Genomic DNA, 23,848 nt, shown 5'->3' with positions numbered 1-23,848 from the left:
TTGAGTTGAAACTGCTATTCAATCCTTAAATGTATTTGTGGAAACTATTTATGTGAAGCGAAGTGGTCAAATTCACACAAATGCACACCGTCAAATCAGACAGCAACAAGGTGACAACTTGATAACTGTAGACTTGAGATTTGGGTACTCAATTCAGCAAATAATGTCTCCTACATACAGTCTGTCTGAGAGCTGAGTGAATGTCACTGTCTTAACTGAGAAAAAAATTCAGATAGGAGCAGTTGCACATTTAATTTTTATAAAATTTGTGTAAAACAAGACATTGTAGTCGACCCCAGCGACACAACTATCTGCTTGCAATACAAGCAGTGGAGCAATTTTATAAAAACCAAAAAAAAAAACACACGTCTTAAAGCTGTTGCATAACAACCATAGTCAACAAAATTGTGTCTTACCACAACAAAATTGCTTCCTAATTTTGCAAAGAATCAACTATGCAAACAATGACTCACTCAATAGTCAGTAAATATAAACAACTCGACTTGCAGTCCAAGAGTATGAAATACCGGCATAAAACAGTAAATCTGGCCCCCATGAATCAGACCATGCAACTACATTATAAAATACCATTATGAACAAATTCCAGACAAAACAGCCGCCAAACCCTCTAAGAGTATATGGGAATAGATTTTGCAGAACAGACACTAAATTATGTCCATCACCCACATGTTGGCATCAAGTACATTCCCAAATTCCTCAGACAACTCAGGGTACGACCCATAGTTGTTGGCCACCTCCAGAACACAGCCACATGTATGGGACATTGGTCTTCGTGTAAATAGGTTCTCAGCCTCAAAGAATCGCACATGGATCTTCTCAGCCACTAAAAGATCTGCACCTTTGGAAAACAAAAATAAAATATTAGTTTAGAACCACATACCACCACCAACTCTATACTAGAACACTCGTGTCTATCACCTCAAATGAAGGCTCTCTAATCATTGCCTTCAATAGCTGTGTATTTATTAAACGTTTACATCAGGTCCGCCGAAGTTGAAAAAATTAAATAAATAAACCTTGTTCATGTTTTATTTTCCCCGTAATTCTGATAAGTGTCCCCACTAGGAGACACACCCTAAGACAGGTATTTTGTTGCAATGTTTTCATTCATTTTCATTTAAAATTAGAGCATATATTTTCTCCATATACGATATGTATTTTCTTTCTCAGATAAAGTGAGGTTACCAAAACACTCCATCCAAGTGTTGCTGGTCCGGCCCCTCTGTCAAGAGAACCCATTGTGGCCCACAAATCAAAAATTTTGCCCCCCGTGTTTCAAAGTCAGCTGAGGGCACATTTCTTTTGGCATATATACACACACACACATATACATATATATATCCATATATATACACACATGTATATATACATATGTATACATATACATATATATATATATATCAAATTTGACAAGTGAAAACAAATGACAGAATTAGGATTAATCGTAAAGATGTGAAAGATTACCAGTGCAAAATCGAAGACATTTCTTGAGCCGATGTTCGTTGCAACTCCTGATGAATTTTTTCAGAAATTCAAAACTCTGCATTTCTCTCATGTCGAGGCCCTCATGCTGTAACATGGCGATTACTCTTCTTGGTGTTGGGGTAAGGCTACCATATACTTCATCCAGGCCTCCCAGTGGTAATTTCAGTTCCTTCAATATACTGGACCAGCACTCAGCAATATAGGCGGGATCTTGAACCAGTTCCTTATGCGCCACCTCAATTAAAGTCTTCTTCACGTTCCCCTTATTGCCAATAACTTTAACCTCGTGAGTTTCGAGGAAATCCATCCACTCCTCAGATCCAGCGATAGACAAAAAATCAATCATCGCTTGTTCAGCCACTTGTTTTTCTTCAGAGGGAATTGTGTCTAAAAATGCCGAAAGCAGGTCATTCTCCATCAGGTCAACGCCGAGACAATACAAAATAAAGGGCTTGGCTAATGCTATGGGAAAATATTGCACAATGTTGTATCCAAGGACCATAACTTTGGCAATGTTAACCCATTCGTCTTTCATGTCGAGTCGTGTCATTGGTATCTTCATTGTGCTTCCATGAGTGCATTTACTGAAGAATGTTTCCCAGTATTCACTTAAGGCATCACGTAACACACCACCATTATCTTCTCCCTTTTCCATTGCTCCATTGGGTTGGAACATCTCGATCTCCACCAGCAGCTCATCAGTAGTTACAGTGCCGTTTTGAAAGGCTGCATTTAATTCATGGAAAACATTTCCCCTGTGCAGTTTAAGTTTTCTTGCTTTAAGTGGATGAGATTCTTGCCCTGGGGATGGATTTTCAACCAACAGCTCCATGGGGATGGTGTCGTCGAGGGTGTCATCGACATCATAAGTGGCATAATCAGCAAATGAATGTCTGAAGACTATTTCTTCATCAGCAATAACATTTTCTAACAGTCCACCTACTGCTCCCACCATTTCACTGTCCAATGGAGGCACCTTGGCTGTTTCCTCCAATGCAGTAAAATGCACAGAAGCGGTGTCATGTGGCTCATCAAGCACTTTTGCAGGGGCATCAGCACCAACTCTTTTGCATGACAAATAAAGCCGTAATGTTTTCACCTTTCTCTTTTCATACTGCTCATTTAATGTTGTTTGTGGTGAAATGATCTCTTCAGTGAAGTCCCGTATTAGAAATTCAAAATCGCTTTCCCTCCCTAGTTTTGATTTTCCATTTGGAAAAAAGAGTGCTTTGCCTGTTTCCATTAATTCTGACATTGTTGCATTCTTCAGGGCCTTTAAATGTCTTGTGCCTCCTCCTCTTCTCTCTCTAACTTGCACAATTCGGTCCTGAGTCTCTTCAAATAGGCCCATTTGGTAGTTGCGGTGTTCTTTCATAGCATTAGTGTTGCCAGACATTTTTTTCACCCGCTCATCTGTGCGGCCATTGTCAAAACCCCGCCTTTGTTGAATTTTTGAAATCAAAGACTCAGTTGCTTTGGATATTGTTGTGTTGGTTCCTTCAAGCGCAGCTACTTCTCTTCTGCAGTATTGGCGTATTGCAATTCGGTCTCCAGCTTTGGGAACATATTCTGTGAGCTGCTGGTCTGTCATCGCATTGACAGCATAGCAATCAATCTGAGGAAAAATAGAACATTGGTAATGAAACAAGTTTTAAAAATACACAAAGTACATGACCAGCAATCATTTTAAAACATGGAAAGTAAGACGCATTTTGAACAGCAACGTAGAAAAATGATTGGCTGAACCTCCAATAGTGTACTCACTACGCTAAACATCATTCATAAATATGAATTAGAAATGGTGTAAAGGGGTAGGAACACAGTTTATAATTCTTCCTACTCCATTTCGAACTGTATATATATATATATATATATATATATATATATATATATATATATATATATATATATATATTTGACAGGACCCTTCAAACGTAAAACAACTGCCGTGGTTTGCATATGGAGACAGGGACAAAATGAGAGCTGCCCACATCTCATTGAAATTTCATTACATAAATAATCTGATTGTCGTGATTTCCTCAAAAGGTTCTGCAACAAAATGTGTTTTCTACCATAATTTTTGTCAAGGCCTGTTTCAAAATTTTTGATTTTTTTTTAACAATTCCAATGAACCACAATTAAAAAAATCAATGTCCGATTATGAATGGTGATTTTTCCTTTTTATTTTTATGTATTATGATTGTTATATATGTTGTTTCCCTCTTTCCATGAACAGACAACACTTTTGTCAATGTGTGTGTACTTCATTTACACTTAAATGCTTCTACTAGAATTACAACCTGCCCCAAAGAAATGCAAATCCATTTGGGTGGATTAAACTTGATTATTGAGATTGATATTAAGAATAGAAAAATTTGAATCATTACAATTTTCTTTTTATGATCAACCATGTCTCACAACATATAATATGCCCGAAGCAGTTTTCCTTAAACACCCACATTGGTTAAATGACATGTTATTGCCTGTTGTACATACCTTCTCATCGATAAAGGTGGCAATGACTTTATCATCTAACTTTCGCTGGTCTTGGAGAAATTTTAGAAAATTCGAGTCCATCTTCTGAAACAGAGGAGTAAAATGGCACTACTGCTGCATTACACATCGTCTCAAGGCAATTAAAGAGACAAGATGCAAAGTAAAACTACAGTATTGTACTTTGAAAATATGATTCTGCACGTTTACAAAAATGTCATGTCATCCTGACAAAATGAATAGATAAGAATGCATGATTGTTTCCATCGTTTCACAGTTTCATTATACAGCCATATTTAGCAACCCAACATAGCCCAGAAGCGAGTTATGAAGCAATTTACGACAAGCACGGCAGTAAACACAACAAATTGTTGTCGTGAAATAAAAGTAACTTTAGACAATGTACTTACAGTGAATGTCAGAGACGTACTTGTCTCCTCTTGTGGTGATTCGTGAGTGTTTGTACACTTCTCCGACGAGGGCTCGACTAAAACCACTGATGCCTGCTGATACGCCAAAAAGACGACAATAAAATCAAACCGTGGCTAGGGTGACGGTTGTCATGATTGGGTGACTTGTGGCGAGCGAAATAATGCGCGAAAAATGTTTAAAACGTGACGCACGAATAGAAAACACGGAGGCTAAATGTAGCCCTTCGCTGCTAATACTGCTCTATCAAGCAACAGTCACGAACTAGAGCGATGTACACCTTACTTACATTTGACGGAATGGCATGGGCGTGAACATAAATCACGGAATTACAAGTCTTTAAGCGATGCAGAACACACTATACTCTCGTACTATCAATATAACATCTAATAGAATTTACCTTGAGAGATATACGACCGCGTGGGTACTGCTCTATCAAGCAACACCCACAAACGTTTGACGTCATGGCATGGGCGTGAACGCTAGCTCATTAGCTAAACTGTGGGTACAGATTAGCTAAACTGTGGGTACAGTTTAGTAAACTGTGGGTACAGTTTAGTAAACTGTGGGTACAGATTAGCTAAACTGTGGGTACAGATTAGCTAAACTGTGGGTACAGTTTAGTAAACTGTGGGTACAGTTTAGTAAACTGTGGGTACAGATTAGTAAACTGTGGGTACAGTTTACTAAACTGTGGGTACAGTTTACTAAACTGTGGGTACAGTTTACTAAACTGTGGGTACAGTTTAGTAAACTGTGGGTACAGTTTAGTAAACTGTGGGTACAGATTAGCAAAAAATATTTTTTTCTCATACTGTGGCACCAGAGGGGCTCCGTACATTCTTCATTTGATCCCAAATGTGTTTTTTTTCCTGACAATTGGTGTTCAAGGACTAAAACAGTATCTTGCAAGACGTGTATTTTAAGGAAACCAACCTATTCATATGCTTTAGGAATAAACATTTGCTGTGTTTGGAAAAAAAGATGGTCAACTATAATAATGCGTCTCTTTTCATTCAAACATGGCAAATACATAAATAGTGCTTGTGACAACTAAAACAAAAAAAAGTATGAGAAAGATGTATGCTTTTCCATTCTCACCTAATATCGCGTGTTGATCTCCTGTCATAATTTTGCTTTCATCACTCTCTGTAATGTTGTCCAATGGTGGCCTCTCCTGAATCATATGATCTTTTATGTACGGGGACACCAGCGATAGAGAACTAAAAAGTTGAAATTTGAACTATCATCAGAACTAAAAAGTTAGCTTCTGCTTATAGTTAGAAATGTACACACAAGAAGTTTTCCGGCTTTTCACGTTTACAAAATATTATATCGAAATAGAGTACAATCTTTGTACCTTGAAATTGCTTCTGTCCTTAGAACTTGAGCTACCGTTTGTCATGGAAATAATTTAAGCCCTCAACACTCATACAGTATGTTAATTAAAGCATGTAAACTCCTACACAATGTATTCTTCACTGGCTAGTAGCAGTTATGCACCATGTGTGGGCAAGTGAATTCCTGAAGTAATTAACAATCTTAGCAAGTACAGAATAGAGTTGCCAAATTGAACAGCTGTCCGACACTATTTCGAGTAATAATTAACGCGACAACTCACTGAAAATGTCATCTTCTCATATCGTATATCCTATCATTTGATTCCTTGATGTCCTTGTGTTCAATTAAATAATTACTGGAGACCTTTTCTTCAATAAAAAAAAAAAATTCTTCCGATAATGTGAGTCAGAACTTTCTAATCATTTGTAGTATTATAAGGAACATTTCTGTCGGGCAAAGATCTGAAAAAAAAAAAGATCTGCACATTGCTCATATATATATATATATATATATATATATATATCCGTAAATAAGATCAGACACAACAAATGGTCACATGAATGACATGGAAACAGGAGTACCAATGTGGATGTGTTAAATTCTCCAACTATGATAACAGCCATACATTCCTCACACCTCGACGCCTTTAACTACAGCGACCTTAAAAGCACATCAAGCTTCTTAGCATTAAAATAGTATATCCCCAATTACCCTGATGCTACATTTCGCAGCATGTTGCGCTTGTGACGGTGCATGTACCAATGTGGAAATCTTGTTGTCGCAAACAGAAGCCAGAAGGCAAATACGAATGGTTCCTAAATATGAGTTCACTGTAAACTTGACTCACTGTCTTTAAGGTCATCAATTTAGGTGAGAAGCAACCAGTCCAGTGTTTGCTGCTACTTTTTTAAAGTTATCCATTATTTAAAAAAAAAATAGCTTTCTTGTGAGTAATTGTGTCAATTTAATGAATAATGATGAATTTTAATAGAGCGTTCATATATTTCACCCATTCCACCGCCTCTGTGGCTGTGTTTTGTCCATGTTTGAGTTCCAGGTTCAAACTTCAAGCAAATGAATGAATGAATCTTACAAGAAAGGCCATTTGAAGCAAAGTGGAAAAAGGCCCTGGATTTTGAAGGTTTATTAAAACGTGATCTAACTCTAAGCCCGAGCTGGCTTGTACTCTGCTCTGACGCTTCTTCTCTGATTGGACCACTGCTTTGTACCCACATCACAGCATTCCTGGCTTCCTATTAGGGAAGGCAATCAAACATGTCTCACAGTGTGCTCAACTTACTGGACGGGTCATCCTCCTTATGTTGCAAGTTTATTCCTGGAGGATCGTGACTTTACATGGTCAAAGGTTCCAACAGCTCTTAAACACTTTTTTGCTGTGAAGGAGAAAATTCCATTCTTAGATGCCCGTTTCAATAATGTTGTGTGGGTTCTTCGATTTGAAACTGACATATACAGTTGAAAACTTATAAACCAGTGCCACCAGTAATAATTATTTAAATTGTTAAATTGATGTCATTCCCTCTAGTTTTTCCTTGTTGTGACATTCAGGATTACAATAAACAATTATTCTAATAATCGATTAATCTCTCAATTTTTTTTTTTTGCTTGATCAATAAAAAGCGGGTCTGTTATTAAAATTTTAATTCGGATATTTCAAATTTACATTGCAGAAAATATATTTACTTCAAAATAACTTTATTAAATGGCGTGGCAAGGCCACTTTATTTATATAACACCTTTCATACACAAGGCTACCTACAAGCATTTACAAGCACAACATTTAGGTAAACAATAGTAGCTTACAAAATTTACTAAAGGAACATCAACATTTAAACACATTAACAGAAAACTTAAAAAAAAATGTAAAAGTGAAGTTAAGAAATGAGTTTTGAAAATAACTAAAGGAAAAAATTATTTGAAAAGACCTACGTCAAACATATGGGGGGCAGGGCCGCAAAGTTTTTAATCTAGATTTAAAAGCATTTACACATTTGTCTGACTTCACCTCCGTTGTTTGCTTATTCCATTTGTGTGCAGCATAATATAGTTCAATGCAGCGTTACGATGTTTATTTAGTATTTTGGGCTGCACTAATTGGCCCTACTTGTTTTATATTCAATCAGCATTTCTTTAATGTAATTCGGACCCAAACCATTCAGTGATTTATTTAATGTAAAAAAAAGATCTACAGCTGATTGGGATCCAATGTATCGTCTTTAGGAATGCGGCGTTCTGAATGAGCTCCAGTTGTTTGATGCTCTTTTGAAGGAGTCCGGTAAAAAGACCGTCACATTAGGCGAAATAAGTCTTATATGATACACACAGATTGAACATGTGTCACCAGTAGACAAGTCTTCAATAGACCTAATGTAAGTTTTTCTGTCGTGCTCGTAAAGCCTTTTAGGAGTGCGAGTGCGATGGATTCCCACGTTGTCCTTGACAGTTGACACATCACGTATACTCTAAGTTTTTTCTTTCACTCTATTTGTAAGCATGGTAGCCCCTCCCGAATGTGGCCAAGTGGTTCAGATTGTCATTTTCCACCATGGGGAGCCTATTGAAGACCATCCCTGGACACACGCCTGCGGTGTCCTTGAGCAAGACATCGATACCTCCAACTGCTCCCCAGGCGCTTAAGCAGCCCCTCCTTCAGTGTGTTTTCGCTGGGATGGGTCAAACGCAGAGGTCAAACTTGTAAACATGTACTTGACAAAATATGTTTGGTCTACCCGAGGTTGTCTTATAATAACAATTGTAACTTGTCGATTTGATTCGCTAAATACAATTTCAATAGTTAAAAATACTAAAAACGAACCCTAATGATTGCAGTCTATTTTCTATTTCAGTCAACATGCGCTCTGCTAAGAAAAAAAACTGCACAGTCAATTTTGTGGAGTAAATTTCACTGTAACAACTATATTTGGTCTCAGGAAACCAAGTAAAATATGAGACTAAAATATTCAGCATATGTCATTTCTGTTTCAAGAAATGAGCCAAACCAACGGAAAAAAACATATTAATGGCGCACTTTTTGCTGCAATTACAGTCGAGAGTCTTCAAATTTTGCACATCTAGAGAATGACCTTTTTCCCCATTCTTCCCTGCAAAACAACTCCAGGTCAGGTAGATTAGATGGAGAGCATTTGTGAACAGCAGTTTTCAGATCTTTCCACAGATTTTCTTTTGGATTAAGGCCTGTACTTCGACTGCTGCTGCTAGCAGTCAAACACCTTCAGCATCATTGGACAAGAGACTGTAGTGATGGGTAGCGCACCCACCATGATGCTGAGGGGACGGACACATTGAGGACAAACTTTACTGCTCTATACGTCATTGTGTTCACACAGGTGAGGAAGACAGTCTATTAATTTGGGGGTTATGAATGACATGCAGGACAGCCAGAGTATCATATTAATGTCTTTAAGGGAGTCGATTGTTCAGAAAACAAATTCAAAACGAAGTCTTGTTTTTATTGCTGGTTTACTGTTTAGTAGTTTTGTGTTTGAATGGAAATGTTTATGCGGGAAGGCTTTCTTAAATAATATTTGAATGGGTTAAAAAAGGCTTACTTTAACCGGGATGCATCACCGTACCGTGGCCAAAGGGAGAAACTGCCTTGATTTTCACCTGCGGTAAGATCGGCACTGGGTGGGACCAGCTGCCGCTGCTTTCGTCGTTTACCACGCTGGGTTGGATCCTGGAAAACTTTCTCCCATACATTCTGCTGCAGTTGCCATTCACCTTCAGCAATGGCTCCTTTATGGCTTCAGTTGAAGTGCTTCCATGAACATCGATGCAAGGCTCAACCAACTTGTTCACGTGTTTTTATTTTTAATTTTACACAAAGGTGCAATATAAATATGAATTATTATTATTGTTATTATTATTATTATTATTTGTATTCCATTTTTTAAATTATTTTTATTATTATTATCATTATTTTTATTATTATTATTATTAAAAACAGGAGACAACAAGCCACACTCTGACAATTGCAAGGACAAGTGGGTCATTTTCAGTCTGTTATTTTCAGTCTGCCATCAAGTGCAACAAGCAGGAATGTTGACGGTCGACACAAAATAGAAGATGGATTACTGAAAAATACAGCAAAATGTTAAACAAGCTGATAAGCGTAATCAGCATTGTGTCATCTACCTCATAGTGACTCAGGTTAACACAAACTTCATCCTCTCATTCCATTTTCTGATCCACTCAACAAAATTCCAAATGTTAATGATTTCTTCTGATCCTAAATTGATACATTTCCCTTTTCTGATACAAAATCTAAACAAGCCCCTGAAAAGTGACTTTGTGAGTGATGATATGATGTAAAAACATTTAGTGTTTTTCACCATCCAAAATCATCTCAGTCGTGTGTGACATTTCAAAAGGCCTTTGCTCAACAACTGCGACAAGCTGTGTTATATGTGAAGCCAAAAATGGACATGCAGCTATGTCTGCAGATTTAAGTGTTAATAGCATGATATGTGTGAATACCAGAGACATATCCGTTACACATACGGTCGTTTCAAATAATAGCAATTCCATTTGTTTAGTAATACATTTAAAGTAAAAAATAAATTACAATAAAAATATACATAGTAAAATAAAACGCAACTTTTCATGCTTCTTCCTTTCATTCCTTAAAAAAGTTATTCATAGTTCCTTGCCAAGAGTTAGAGATAGAGTTTGATACATGGCAACGGCACTAGTCTACCTGAAATTAAGCATTAAATTACATTTTAAACAGGGGCTTTCCCCAATTTGTTTTCCTTGATGGAAATGTGATACACAAGATGTAGGTGCTATGACAGATGTTTCAAGTCATGTAAGCATCAGCTGTGCTCCACGCCATATTTGGCAGCTGACCCAAATTTAACAACTGCGTTGGAAGCAAGGCATGGTCACACAAAGGACGACAAATGTTTAAGTGTAGGGACCCTGCATGATTAGTTGAACTCTTAATGCTCACACATTGTGCATTGCAACACTATTGGAATACAAAATAATTTATGTCTTTTAACGAGATTTGTTTTATTGTAGAGATGTTTTGAAGTTCATGCCTTATTTTACCAATAAATGTAAAGGGCAAAATATTGAGATGTATTTTATTCAGGAGCCGCAAAAAGTGTTTACATAAAGATATTCAGTAAAAAATGTATTAAACATAGACTATAGGTCATGGTGAGGAAATCGTGGAAATTGCCATCATATTGTGGCTTAAAACTATCTTTAGAAATGTAATGGAGCTGTGTGTATGTTTGACAGAATGATTGAACCGCTTTAATTTAATCGTTTATTTATTTTATTTTTGTATTCATTTTTTTTTAATTATCTTATGATTTTGGGACGAGTGCATAGCAATTTCATCCATACATCAACTTCTCCAGCAAGTGATTATTGAAAATTGGACATTTCAGCAATTTTAGGTCATGCAAAATGTTAGTGAACAGAGTGAAATGTTAAAATGAATATAATTGGTAAATACTGCCACAAAAAAATGAAATCTTGATTTGTTTTGCTCTCATTTGAAGAGTTCCCGTTTGCATTAATTTAGAAAATAAACTTGAACGTGGCAAAGCCAGATTGTTGGAATCATACCACAGTCATAAACCACAAGCAGCCACAGCTGTCTTGACGAAAATAAAGATTGCGCGCCAAAGACACGTTGAATTGTGTTTGTTGTGCCTTCAAGTTTATATCAAATTAGAACAAGGACAAAGAAATACTCTCCATTTTATGTTAATGAATAACAATGACAAAAAAGAAGATGATTGCTGAACAACATATAAATTGGAACTGGTGAGAAAAAATCTGTTTCCATCAATGTTGGCTTTCAAAGTTCGCCACAACACATTTGGTTGGTGTTCCCTATTTAACTCTTGCCATAAAAGCAAACAGCCCTTGGTATAAAAGGAGACCATGGGGGCTGAGTCAGTATGTGGTCGAGGAGCCTGAAGACCCCAGTGTGAGGTAAGTACTCGTAAAACTGCTTTCTGCTGGGGCACAATTAAACATATATCTTGTTTGAAACATACATAATAAATTTTTAATACATATAGTTCAGGATAGATTCTGAACGAACAGTAATAAAAATGTCATTTGATTTCAACAGGATTGAAACAATCAACTATTTAAAGGAGACACGGTATGAACACTGTTCAATTACTTTGCATGGATTATCTTACAAATATTAAGTTACTTATTCAGAGTGGCAGCACAGTGGCCACGTGGTTAACACATAATGTATGTCTTACACCTCAGAGGTCGTGGGTTCATATCCGTATTTTGTGTGGCGATACATGTACTCCCCTTGCTTGTGTGGATTTTTTTGCAAGTGTGTTTGCTTCACCCACATTGCAAAAACACAAGTTAGGTTCATTGAAGACTCTAAATTTGCCAAAATGTGAGTGTGAATGGTTGTTTGTCGATGGTTGTTCAAATGTGCTCTGCAATGAACAACCAGTCCAGGCGGTACCGTTCCTCTCGCCTGAAGTTACCTGGGATAGGCTCCAGCACCCGCAACCCTCATGGGGGTCAGTGGTATGGAATGGAACTACTCAGAGTAATATAGATTGCACGGTGTGCAGATCTAGTATCAATATATTGGTGAATGTGAATCCATGGAGAACAAGAACAACCAATACAATGACTTACGAGAAGAAATTATCCATCCATCCATCATCTGTACCGTCGCGGTGGATGCTGCAGCCTATCCCAGCTATTTTCAGGCAGGAGGCGGGGGACACCCTGAACTGGTTGCCAGCCAATCGCAGGGCACTCATAGACGAACACCGATCCGAGCTCACACTCATACCGAGGGACAATTTAGAGCATTCAATCAACCTGCCATGCATGTTTTTGCAATGTGGGAGGAAACCGGAGTACATAGAGAAAACCAACACAGACGCGGGGTGAACATGCAAACTCCACACAGGAAAGCTGCAGCCAGAATCGAACCCACGACCTCTGCACTGTGCCATCGTGCTAACCAGTCGACCACCGTGCCGCCCCAGAAGAAATTATTTGTTTTAAAATTGTGTCAAAAAATATTAACAACAGTATATGTATTTGATACAAATTAATCATACTGAAATTGTAATTCACATACAGACATAAACCACCACCATGAGTACCGACGCAGAAATGGCCATTTATGGCAAAGCTTCCGTATACCTCCGTAAACCAGAGAAGGAGAGAATTGAGGCTCAGAGCAAACCATTTGATGCCAAGTCAGCCTGCTATGTGGTCGACCCTAAGGAGCTCTACTTGAAGGCAACAATCCTCAAGAAAGAGAATGGCAAAGTCACCGTCAAAGTCTTGGACACTGAGGAGGTTGGAATCTTCTCTTCTTATGTTAAACCCATGTGCTAAAAATCAGTTCTCAGTTCTCACAGCGTCTCATGTCTTCTTTTAGGAGAAGACAGTTAAAGAAGATGACGTCTCTCCAATGAACCCTCCCAAGTTCGACAAAATTGAAGACATGGCCATGATGACCCATCTCAATGAAGCCTCTGTGCTGTATAACCTCAAAGAGCGTTATGCAGCATGGATGATCTACGTAAGACAATTTGCTCAATGAGTGTCACAATTGTAGACATGGCTAAGAGCAATCCTTTAAGACCAACAATTAACGCATTTATTCTTTGCATCTCTCGCAGACCTACTCTGGGCTGTTCTGCGCCACTGTGAACCCCTACAAGTGGCTCCCAGTGTACGATACCGAAGTTGTGTCTGCTTATCGAGGCAAGAAGCGTATGGAGGCTCCACCCCACATCTTCTCCGTCTCTGACAACGCATATCAATTCATGCTTACTGGTATGTAGCAATAAGAAGCTGAACTATTTGAGCAGTCAGCTGTAGAAATACTACATCACTGATTTCTTACTTCTGTTTGAACAGACAGAGAGAACCAGTCTGTCTTGATCACGTGAGTTATATTTTCATTTGTAAACTAGGAAACACTTGTAAACAAAATTTCACTAGTTTGTCTCTATTCCCCAGTGGAGAATCTGGTGCTGGAAAGACTGTGAACACCAAGCGTGTCATTCAGTACTTTGCCACAATCTCAGTTGGTGGCGATAAGAAAAAGGAACAGGGAAAGTATCAGGTATGTTCACTAAGAAAAGAATAGCATTTGTTTTGAGAAGTTACATTGAATTTATTTGCTAATCTTAATTCTACATTTGACAACAGGGGTCACTTGAGGATCAAATTATTGCCGCCAATCCTCTTCTGGAAGCCTACGGTAATGCCAAAACTGTGAGGAATGACAACTCTTCTCGTTTTGTAAGTATAGTGCAATTGCTACAACATAGTTATTTGTACATTTCAGCAATGAATGAATCGAATCAAAACTGGTACGTTTGCAACAGGGTAAATTCATCCGAATTCATTTTGGCACAACCGGCAAACTGGCCAGTGCTGATATTGAGACATGTAAGTGCACTATGAAAATGCTTAGGCTGCAGCACGAGTGTGAGAGACTGATTCCATAAAATTATTTCAGATCTGCTGGAGAAATCCAGAGTGACATTCCAGCTTCCCGATGAGAGAGGCTACCACATCTTCTACCAGATGATGACCAACCATAAACCAGAGCTGATTGGTATGGATTGATGTCGTCATTTCAAAAACACAACGGACACATACTTGAACATTCAATGACAACAGTTCTTTTTTTTCCCCCACAGAAATGTCACTGATCACAACCAACCCTTATGACTTCCCTATGTGCAGTCAGGGGCAAATCACTGTGGCCAGCATTGATGACAAAGAAGAGCTTGATGCCACCGATGTGAGTGACTAAACGCAACATCTGACAGCCTCCTACAACTACGTTTCTGTTTTGAATCTTACCTTTTGCATGAACAACTTTTTTTTTTTTTTGCACGCAGAATGCCATTGATATTCTGGGCTTCACTAATGAGGAGAAGATGAGCATCTACAAAATGACAGGTGCTGTCCTTCACCATGGTAACATGAAGTTCAAGCAGAAGCAGCGTGAGGAGCAGGCAGAGCCCGATGGCAATGAGGGTATGTGGAAATGGTCCAAATCTGTCATTCAGAAAATGTTCAGGTGTGGGGTGTTGGTGCTGATCCGATTTGTTCTGCTGAACAAATGACATAGGAAACTGTACTCTACAAAACATTTCAGATGCTGACAAGGTCGCCTACTTGTTGGGTCTGAACTCCGCTGACATGCTGAAGGCTCTCTGCTATCCCAGAGTAAAAGTCGGAAATGAGTTTGTCACCAAGGGACAGACTGTACCTCAGGTAACATTGATCAAAATAAAAAAAAAAATCATAACAATGTTTAAAAAAAAACACGTGACAGCTCTAAATATAGTACTGACTCTCTGGATTTATGTATTTTTTTAAGGTGCTGAACTCAGTGCCAGCCCTGGCCAAGTCCATCTATGAGAGGATGTTCTTGTGGATGGTCATCCGTATCAACCAGATGTTGGATACTAAACAGTCAAGGCAGTTTTTCATTGGTGTACTGGATATTGCCGGCTTTGAAATCTTTGATGTAAGCTTCATTCAAGTGAAGACAAACACATTTATAGGACAATGGTCCTTGTAGTAAGTCGTAAATGACTGGTGTCATAAATGATTTGCACACAGTACAACAGCATGGAGCAGCTGTGCATCAACTTCACCAATGAGAAGTTGCAACAGTTCTTCAACCACCACATGTTCGTCCTGGAACAAGAAGAGTACAAGAAGGAGGGCATCATCTGGGAGTTCATTGACTTTGGCATGGATTTGGCTGCCTGCATCGAGCTGATTGAAAAGGTATGCATTTGATTCACAGACGCCGATTTGGTTATCGACATGAAAATGAATCACCTCAAATAAGCTTCTTCTTCGATTTATTCAAGCCAATGGGTATCTTCTCCATCCTTGAAGAGGAGTGCATGTTCCCCAAGGCCACAGATACATCATTCAAGAACAAGCTTTATGATCAGCATCTTGGCAAATGCAAAGCATTTGAAAAGCCAAAGCCTACAAAGGGCAAGGCTGAGGCCCACTTCTCCCTGGTGCATTATGCTGGGACTGTGGATTACAACATCAGTGGCTGGCTGGACAAGAACAAGGACCCATTGAATGAGTCTGTTGTTCAGCTCTACCAGAAGTCTTCAGTCAAACTCCTGTCTTTCCTTTATCCACCGGCTGCTGCTGAGGGTATGCTGATAAAACACACGTTAAATGTCGCTGGCGTCGGGAAAAATCCATGAACCTCCAAAATCAGCACGTTTCAAGACCCCCCCCAAAACCACATGTCTGTTCAATCATATAATTATGTACAAAGAGTACAAGCCATTTTCAACATTTTAGATTGGTTAAAATTTTGTAAAAGCAACAAACACGTGTGGACTGTCCAATAGTAAAGATTTGTGGAAGAAATGGGACATTTTTGGCCCGATGCCAAAGACCTAGTAAATGACATGAATATTAAATGTGATTCTAACGCCTCATCTCCTTCCAAAATGATGAGCAGAAGCTGGCAAAAAGGGAGGCAAGAAGAAGGGTGGTTCTATGCAGACTGTATCTTCACAGTTTAGGGTAAGCTCTATTTTACAAAAAATGAATGTGACTTTGCATTGCACATGTTGCATTGTATCAACATTACATGATATTAACATTCATTATTTGATACTCACAGGAGAACTTGGGCAAACTGATGACCAACTTGAGGAGCACTCATCCTCACTTTGTGCGTTGCCTGATTCCTAATGAGACAAAGACTCCAGGTAATGTAAAAATGCTGCGAAAATCTTAGTAGAATGTCATACAAAGTTAATATGTATGACATTAGAAATTAATATGTAATCTCTCTCTAGTTGTGGTACGGCACGGTTCAAATAACCACCATGCAATGTTCCACTTTTAGGGCTGATGGCGAATTTCCTGGTCATTCACCAGCTTAGGTGCAATGGTGTGCTTGAGGGTATCAGAATTTGCAGGAAAGGTTTCCCCAGCAGAATCCTCTATGGTGACTTCAAGCAGAGGTATCATTAGTAATATATAAATTTTTGTATCAGCAATATAAATCAATCCTAGTGAAGGCTCAAATGACTTTCACAATAAAAAGGTACAAGGTGCTGAATGCCAGCGTCATCCCTGAAGGCCAATTCATTGACAACAAGAAAGCTGCTGAGAAGCTGCTCGGGTCAATTGATATTGACCATGACCAATACAGATTTGGTCACACCAAGGTAAACAACACTTGCCTAAAAATTGTTTGATATCAGAAAGTATCAAATTTGTTTTTCAAGATTTTTAGCCATTCACTTGTGTGTTTTATTTTATTAAGAAGATTGTGACATTTCTTTTTTTTTTCAATCCGGTTAGGTGTTCTTTAAAGCAGGTCTTCTGGGTACCCTTGAGGAAATGAGAGATGAGAAGCTGGCAGCGCTCGTTACCATGACTCAGGCCCTCTGCCGTGGTTACCTCATGAGGAAGGAGTTTGTGAAGATGATGGAGAGGAGGCATGTTACCAATTGTAAAAACACTGAGGATTTGCCCGAAAAAAAGAAGCACTGTGCATAACTGAAAATGTCCATACACAGGGAAGCCATCTTTACCATCCAGTATAATGTGCGGTCATTCATGAACGTCAAACATTGGCCATGGATGAAGGTGTACTACAAGATCAAGCCTCTGCTGAAGAGTGCTGAAACGGAGAAAGAGCTGGCCCAGATGAAGGAAAACTATGAAAAGATGACCTCCGATTTGGCTGCTGCTCTTGGCAAGAAGAAGGAACTTGAGGAGAAGATGGTGTCCCTTCTTCAGGAGAAGAATGATCTGCAGCTGCAAGTTGCATCTGTGAGTGACCAACTCCAGAAAGATTTGGTTTGGAACCAATGTATTGTATGACTAAATGTGTGTGGTCAATGTGAAACAGGAATCAGAGAATCTGTCTGATGCTGAGGAGAGATGTGAGGGTCTGATCAAGAGTAAGATCCAATTGGAAGCCAAACTCAAGGAGACAACGGAGAGGTTGGAGGATGAAGAGGAAATCAATGCTGAGCTTACTGCAAAGAAGAGAAAACTAGAGGATGAATGTTCGGAGCTCAAGAAGGATATTGATGACCTGGAGCTTACCTTGGCCAAAGTGGAGAAGGAGAAACATGCCACTGAAAACAAGGTGCGTGCTCTCTCTCTCTCTCTCGCTCTCTCTCTCTTTCATAAAAATATTATTGCAAGGCCTTGATGAGGTTCAATTTCTCTGAATTGCATTGAATTAAATTCCACTTCCTGTAATTAAAATAAAATTGAATATTTTGTACACCGATTTAATATTAATAATAATAACTCTAATATTCTTTGTTTCAATTGTAGGTGAAGAACCTGACTGAGGAGATGGCTTCTCAAGATGAGAGCATTGCAAAGTTAACCAAGGAGAAGAAAGCCCTTCAGGAGGCTCATCAACAGACTCTTGATGACCTGCAGGCTGAGGAAGATAAGGTCAACACCCTGACCAAGGCCAAGACCAAGCTTGAGCAGCAAGTGGACGACGTAAGTAATGAAAAGTCATTTACACTAGAAAAACAAGATGTCATAATGACTAAATAATTTTCCTCTGCAGCTTGAGGGTTCTCTGGAACAAGAGAAGAAACTGCGTATGGACCTGGAGAGGGCCAAGAGAAAGCTTGAGGGTGACCTGAAACTAGCTCAGGAATCCATCATGGACCTTGAGAACGACAAACAGCAGTCTGATGAGAAACTTAAGAAGTAAAAGCTTTCTTCTAAGCATGTTTAGGGAATATTAGCCATCACTTTCAAAGCAAGACATGACTAAGTATGAATAAATCTTCACAGGAAGGACTTTGAAATTAGTCAGCTTCTTAGCAAGATTGAGGACGAACAGTCAATGGGTGCCCAGCTCCAAAAGAAGATCAAAGAACTTCAGGTAAGATAGCCCCCATGTTACATGCTCAATTTTAAAAATGCAGAGTGAATTTGAAAGCGAAACAGTAACATGTCCTTCTAGGCGCGTATTGAGGAACTGGAGGAGGAAATTGAGGCTGAGCGTGCTGCTCGCGCCAAGGTTGAGAAGCAAAGAGCTGATCTCTCCAGGGAACTTGAGGAGATCAGTGAGAGGCTGGAAGAGGCGGGTGGTGCCACTGCTGCTCAGATTGAGATGAACAAAAAGCGTGAGGCTGAGTTCCAGAAGCTGCGGCGTGATCTTGAGGAGTCCACCTTGCAGCATGAGGCCACTGCTGCCGCTCTGCGCAAGAAGCAGGCTGACAGTGTTGCTGAATTGGGTGAGCAGATTGACAACCTCCAGCGTGTCAAGCAGAAGCTTGAGAAGGAAAAGAGTGAATACAAAATGGAGATTGATGATCTCTCCAGCAACATGGAAGCTGTTGCTAAAGCAAAGGTGAATACATTACACTTAAGTCCATAGGCAATATGCATTAAATCAATGAATCTGATTTTAAACGTGGCTTAATATTACTAATAATATTTTCAAACTACTAGGGAAATCTTGAAAAGATGTGCCGTACTCTTGAGGACCAACTTAGTGAACTGAAGACCAAGAACGATGAGAATCTCCGTCAGCTCAATGACCTGGGTGCACAGAAAGCCCGTCTTCTGACAGAAAATGGTACGCATGAACATCCAAACTCCATTGGTTTTTTAAAAGTGAAAAATTAGCATACACTAACGCTACACGGTGATGTTCAAACAAGGTGAATTTGGCCGTCAAATTGAGGAAAAGGAAGCGCTTGTCTCACAGCTGACCAGAGGTAAACAGGCCTTTACCCAGCAGATTGAGGAACTGAAGAGACACATTGAAGAGGAGGTCAAGGTAGGAAATTTTAGGCTCAACAGCAATTTTGTGACAAGAAAGAAATGTGCTCATGGAATATATTTGGTTTACCAGGCCAAGAACGCTCTTGCCCATGGACTGCAATCAGCCCGCCATGACTGTGATCTCCTGAGGGAGCAGTTTGAGGAGGAGCAGGAGGCCAAGGCTGAGCTGCAGCGTGGAATGTCCAAGGCCAACTCTGAGGTGGCTCAGTGGAGAACTAAGTATGAAACTGATGCCATCCAGCGCACTGAGGAGCTTGAGGAAGCCAAGTGAGTATGATTTGAAATTTCAGATGGCTTTTTATTTTCATTAGACATTGATGATTTATTCATATCATTCTTGATAACCTGCAGTAACCCGATCACTATGTAATTACATGTTGCAAGATGAGGTAAATGGTGTAAAATCCATTTTTGGATTGAAAATTTTTCATCGAGAAACTTTTCAACACAGGAAAAAGCTGGCACAGCGCCTCCAGGAGGCAGAGGAACAGATTGAGGCTGTGAATTCCAAGTGTGCTTCTCTGGAAAAGACCAAACAGAGACTCCAGAGTGAAGTGGAAGACCTCATGATTGATGTGGAGAGGGCCAATGGGCTTGCTGCCAACCTTGACAAAAAGCAGAGGAACTTTGACAAAGTACAACTGATACTAAGTGCTCCCATGATATACAAAAAGACGAATAAATATGCATTGACCACTTTGTATATAAATTGTTCAACTAGGTGTTGGCGGAATGGAAGCAAAAGTTTGAGGAGGGTCAGGCAGAGCTTGAGGGAGCTCAGAAGGAGGCTCGCTCTCTAGGCACTGAGCTTTTCAAGATGAAGAACTCTTATGAGGAAGCTCTGGATCAACTGGAGACCATGAAGCGTGAAAACAAGAATCTGCAGCGTGAGTTTTTCACAGTTCACGGACATTCTCCATGCAAAAATTTAGTGGAGGACAGAATGCCTTTTCTTAATTTGAGACACTCTTTGTCTCTTTGTAGAGGAGATCTCTGATCTGACTGAACAGATTGGAGAGACAGGAAAGAGTATCCATGAGCTTGAGAAGTCCAAGAAACAGGTGGAGACAGAGAAGTCTGAAATCCAGACAGCACTTGAAGAGGCTGAGGTGATGGAACTTCATGCAGACGATGCAAGTCAATGTTTAAAATCTGAGTGCAACGATTTTATATTTTATTCTCAATTATGTAGGGAACTCTGGAACATGAAGAGTCAAAGATCCTGCGTGTCCAGTTGGAGCTCAACCAGATCAAGGGAGAAGTTGACAGGAAACTGGCAGAAAAAGATGAAGAGATGGAGCAGATTAAGAGGAATAGTCAGAGGGTGATCGAATCCATGCAGAGCACTTTGGATTCCGAGGTCAGGAGCAGGAATGACGCCCTGAGAATCAAAAAGAAGATGGAGGGAGACTTGAACGAGATGGAGATTCAGCTGAGCCACGCCAATCGACAGGCTGCTGAATCTCAGAAGCAACTGAGAATTGTCCAAACACAGCTGAAGGTATTGCAATGTGATGAGCACCAACCTGCGCTGCCATCAGCGTTCCTTTGTGTTGCCATTTATTCACATTGATTTTTCAATAGGATGCACAACTGCACCTGGATGATGCTGTCAGAGCACAGGATGACCTGAAGGAACAAGCTGCTATGGTGGACCGCAGGAATGGCCTCATGGTGGCTGAAATCGAGGAACTCAGGGCTGCTCTAGAACAAACAGAGAGAGGCCGTAAGGTTGCTGAGCAGGAGCTGGTAGATGCCAGCGAACGTGTTGGCCTCCTGCACTCTCAGGTAAATTATATTCTTTATGACTCAAAGCAAGAACATTTTATATGTCTTTTCTGACAATTATCTTTCTTTCTCAGAACACGAGCCTTCTTAACACAAAGAAGAAGCTTGAGTCTGACCTTGTCCAGATCCAGAGTGAAGTCGATGACACAGTTCAGGAAGCCAGGAATGCAGAGGACAAAGCCAAGAAGGCCATTACTGACGTGTGTTTTCTCTTCATAACTTTGTGTTTTTCTTAATTGATTCTCAAGAGTTTTCTATTAAAAAAAAACAAACAAAAAACATTTTTTTTTCTAGGCTGCAATGATGGCTGAGGAGCTGAAGAAGGAACAGGACACCAGCGCACATCTGGAGAGGATGAAGAAGAACCTGGAGGTTGCTGTCAAAGACTTGCAACATCGCCTGGATGAGGCTGAGAACCTGGCCATGAAGGGTGGCAAGAAGCAGCTTCAGAAACTTGAGTCTAGGGTATGACAATTAAGTCAAAAGACGAAAAGCAAATAAAAAGCACGGCTGTTACATTTGAAAAAAAAATCCCCAGGTGCGTGAGCTTGAGACAGAGATTGAGACAGAGCAGAGACGTGGAGCCGATGCTGTTAAAGGAGTCCGAAAATATGAAAGGAGGGTGAAGGAGCTCACTTACCAGGTAAATAAAGTTTAGCATGCATATGTCAAAGAAATGTACCTCAAATTAGATGTACTCAAACTAGGGCTGGGCAATATGACCTCAAATCAATATCGCGAGAAATTTAGCAATTTTGCCTCGATAACGATAAATGCACGATAAATTCCCCCCGTGGACTAAAATCAAAATAAATGCAGGAAATGCATATTGACTGTTTTTATTATTGACCAACTGGTACACATTACTTTCAATGAAAAATAAAAGTACAAAAATCATTTGTATAAACATTCCAAATAGCTTGCTTTGCATGACTTGAACAATGTCACAAAGAAAAAGGGTAACTCTTGCAAAATCTTTTTCTGCAAATAGATTGCGCCAAGATGCTCTCATGATGTAAATAATGGCAAATAAAAAAATGCTAAATAAAATGAAAGAAAATGTCAATGCAAGCCAAATAAACAAGTGTGCATCATCGGGAAAATGTGCCGTCTCGGGTACTCTGGTGCGCAGTCGCCACTTGTCATCTATGTAATGCACAGTCATGCTCAATCAGGGATCCATGTTGCGACCCGACCACAAGTCGGATGTAGATGCAAAATGCTTAACATGTCTAAGCTCCCGTCCCGATGTTGTCCATATCGGGAAATGCGGCTTTCATGAAGCGTTTGAATCCTGTGCGCGCCACTGTAACTAGAGGAGCTAAATCTTTAGCTATGTGCTAGGCTATCGCGTCCACCTCTGAGACGTTCTCTCGTATGGCGTCGCCTCCGTTAATGGGCTGTTGTCACTTGTCGACCCTTGCTTCTCACTTTGAACTTTCAGCATAGCATGGTTGTGTTGTGGGTGGTGAAAAAGCTTCTGGATTTGAATCGCCAGCTACGACGTGTCTTTTTTCTTTCTTGATCAGATGGGATGAGTCACGTGACTACACGCGCTGTAGCCGTCTTAAAGGGGCATGAACATTGCCGCAGACAGAAAAGGCTTCTCTTTTTTTTTTAAAAACCGAATTTACCGACATGGGCAAAATGATTTCGGTCATTGTAATAAATTTCGGTAACGGTAAATTTTCGGTTTATCGCCCAGCCCCAACTCAAACCGGATTTTCTTTTCACAGACTGAAGAGGACAAGAAAAATGTCATCAGATTGCAGGATCTGGTTGATAAATTGCAGCTCAAGGTGAAGGCCTACAAGAGGCAGGCTGAGGAAGCGGTAAGAGTGTATAAGAAAATAATAACCTGCAAAATAAATTAAAAAAAATATTGCACACTGTTAATTAATTTGGCCTGTACATTTGAATGTATTTCCAACTTCTAGGAGGAGCAGGCCAATTCTCACCTGTCCAAGTGCAGGAAGGTCCAGCATGAGCTGGAAGAGGCTGAGGAGCGTGCTGACATTGCTGAGTCACAGGTCAACAAACTAAGAGCCAAAAGCCGGGACTCTGGCAAGGTGAATACTGAAAGATTCTCATGACTCATGTCTATACTAGACAAGTAGAGTACTGTATACGCCTATTGTCTCACGCAATATCAAATTCATTTCTAACTTTGAGGATTATATTTTCTTACAGGGGAAGGATACAGCTGAATGAAGAGATTCTTCAGTGGTTTGTTTCAACTCATATAATATGATGTGAAATATACCACAATAAATGAAATATGCTTAGTGTTTTGTTTTTTTTGTGTGCGTGTGTGCCTGACAGTTTATTTTCACTACAGTACCTACTGGGAGTGTCTTTAGCGTTTTATTTCAAGGAAAAAAAAAAAACAAGGAAAAAAGGATATTACCAGTACCAAGAGTGTAACAAGATGTTCTGGTGAGGA

The 23,848-nt window shown here is 39.7% G+C and overlaps 2 protein-coding genes across 5 annotated transcripts; one reads left to right on the top strand and one right to left on the bottom strand.

Annotated features, from left to right (window-relative positions):
• Positions 1-92: 92 nt before the first annotated feature.
• LOC148335484 (uncharacterized) lies at positions 93-4,938 on the bottom strand. 4 transcript variants are annotated; one of them, XM_088299402.1, is made up of 5 exons: positions 4,718-4,938; positions 4,410-4,505; positions 4,003-4,086; positions 1,486-3,121; positions 93-859 (listed from the first exon to the last, which is right to left on the bottom strand). In XM_088299402.1, the coding sequence occupies exons 3-5, from the start codon at positions 4,081-4,083 to the stop codon at positions 666-668; spliced, it is 1,911 nt and encodes a 636-aa protein (XP_088155528.1). In that variant the 5' UTR covers positions 4,084-4,086; positions 4,410-4,505; positions 4,718-4,938; the 3' UTR covers positions 93-665. The 4 variants fall into 4 exon arrangements, with proteins under 4 accessions (XP_088155528.1, XP_088155531.1, XP_088155527.1 ...); XM_088299405.1 differs by having other exon boundaries at positions 4,410-4,502; XM_088299401.1 differs by having other exon boundaries at positions 4,410-4,502; positions 4,829-4,891.
• A 6,795-nt stretch (positions 4,939-11,733) lies between these two features.
• Positions 11,734-23,690, top strand: LOC148335483 (myosin heavy chain, fast skeletal muscle-like). Its single transcript, XM_088299182.1, has 41 exons — positions 11,734-11,763; positions 11,906-11,938; positions 12,904-13,125; positions 13,208-13,351; positions 13,452-13,608; positions 13,693-13,720; positions 13,795-13,900; positions 13,987-14,079; positions 14,166-14,229; positions 14,300-14,398; positions 14,484-14,587; positions 14,688-14,826; positions 14,948-15,066; positions 15,173-15,322; positions 15,418-15,588; positions 15,675-15,978; positions 16,295-16,359; positions 16,460-16,547; positions 16,688-16,805; positions 16,889-17,012; positions 17,149-17,285; positions 17,367-17,622; positions 17,702-17,944; positions 18,139-18,315; positions 18,386-18,531; positions 18,619-18,709; positions 18,791-19,180; positions 19,282-19,408; positions 19,494-19,612; positions 19,688-19,884; positions 20,069-20,252; positions 20,339-20,504; positions 20,602-20,726; positions 20,810-21,118; positions 21,202-21,405; positions 21,480-21,605; positions 21,700-21,870; positions 21,944-22,048; positions 23,142-23,237; positions 23,343-23,474; positions 23,596-23,690. Exons 3-41 carry the CDS (start codon positions 12,919-12,921, stop codon positions 23,614-23,616), a joined length of 5,802 nt encoding a protein of 1,933 aa, XP_088155308.1. The 5' UTR covers positions 11,734-11,763; positions 11,906-11,938; positions 12,904-12,918; the 3' UTR covers positions 23,617-23,690.
• Positions 23,691-23,848: the final 158 nt, after the last annotated feature.

The sequence above is a fragment of the Idiotropiscis lumnitzeri genome, chromosome 6, assembly GCF_059441095.1.
Source record: "Idiotropiscis lumnitzeri isolate Australia: NSW breed Sydney's pygmy pipehorse chromosome 6, RoL_Ilum_1.0, whole genome shotgun sequence".
NCBI lineage: Eukaryota > Metazoa > Chordata > Actinopteri > Syngnathiformes > Syngnathidae > Idiotropiscis > Idiotropiscis lumnitzeri.
Note: the sequence above shows the minus strand (reverse complement) of the source record. Positions and strands in the feature narration are given on the sequence as shown.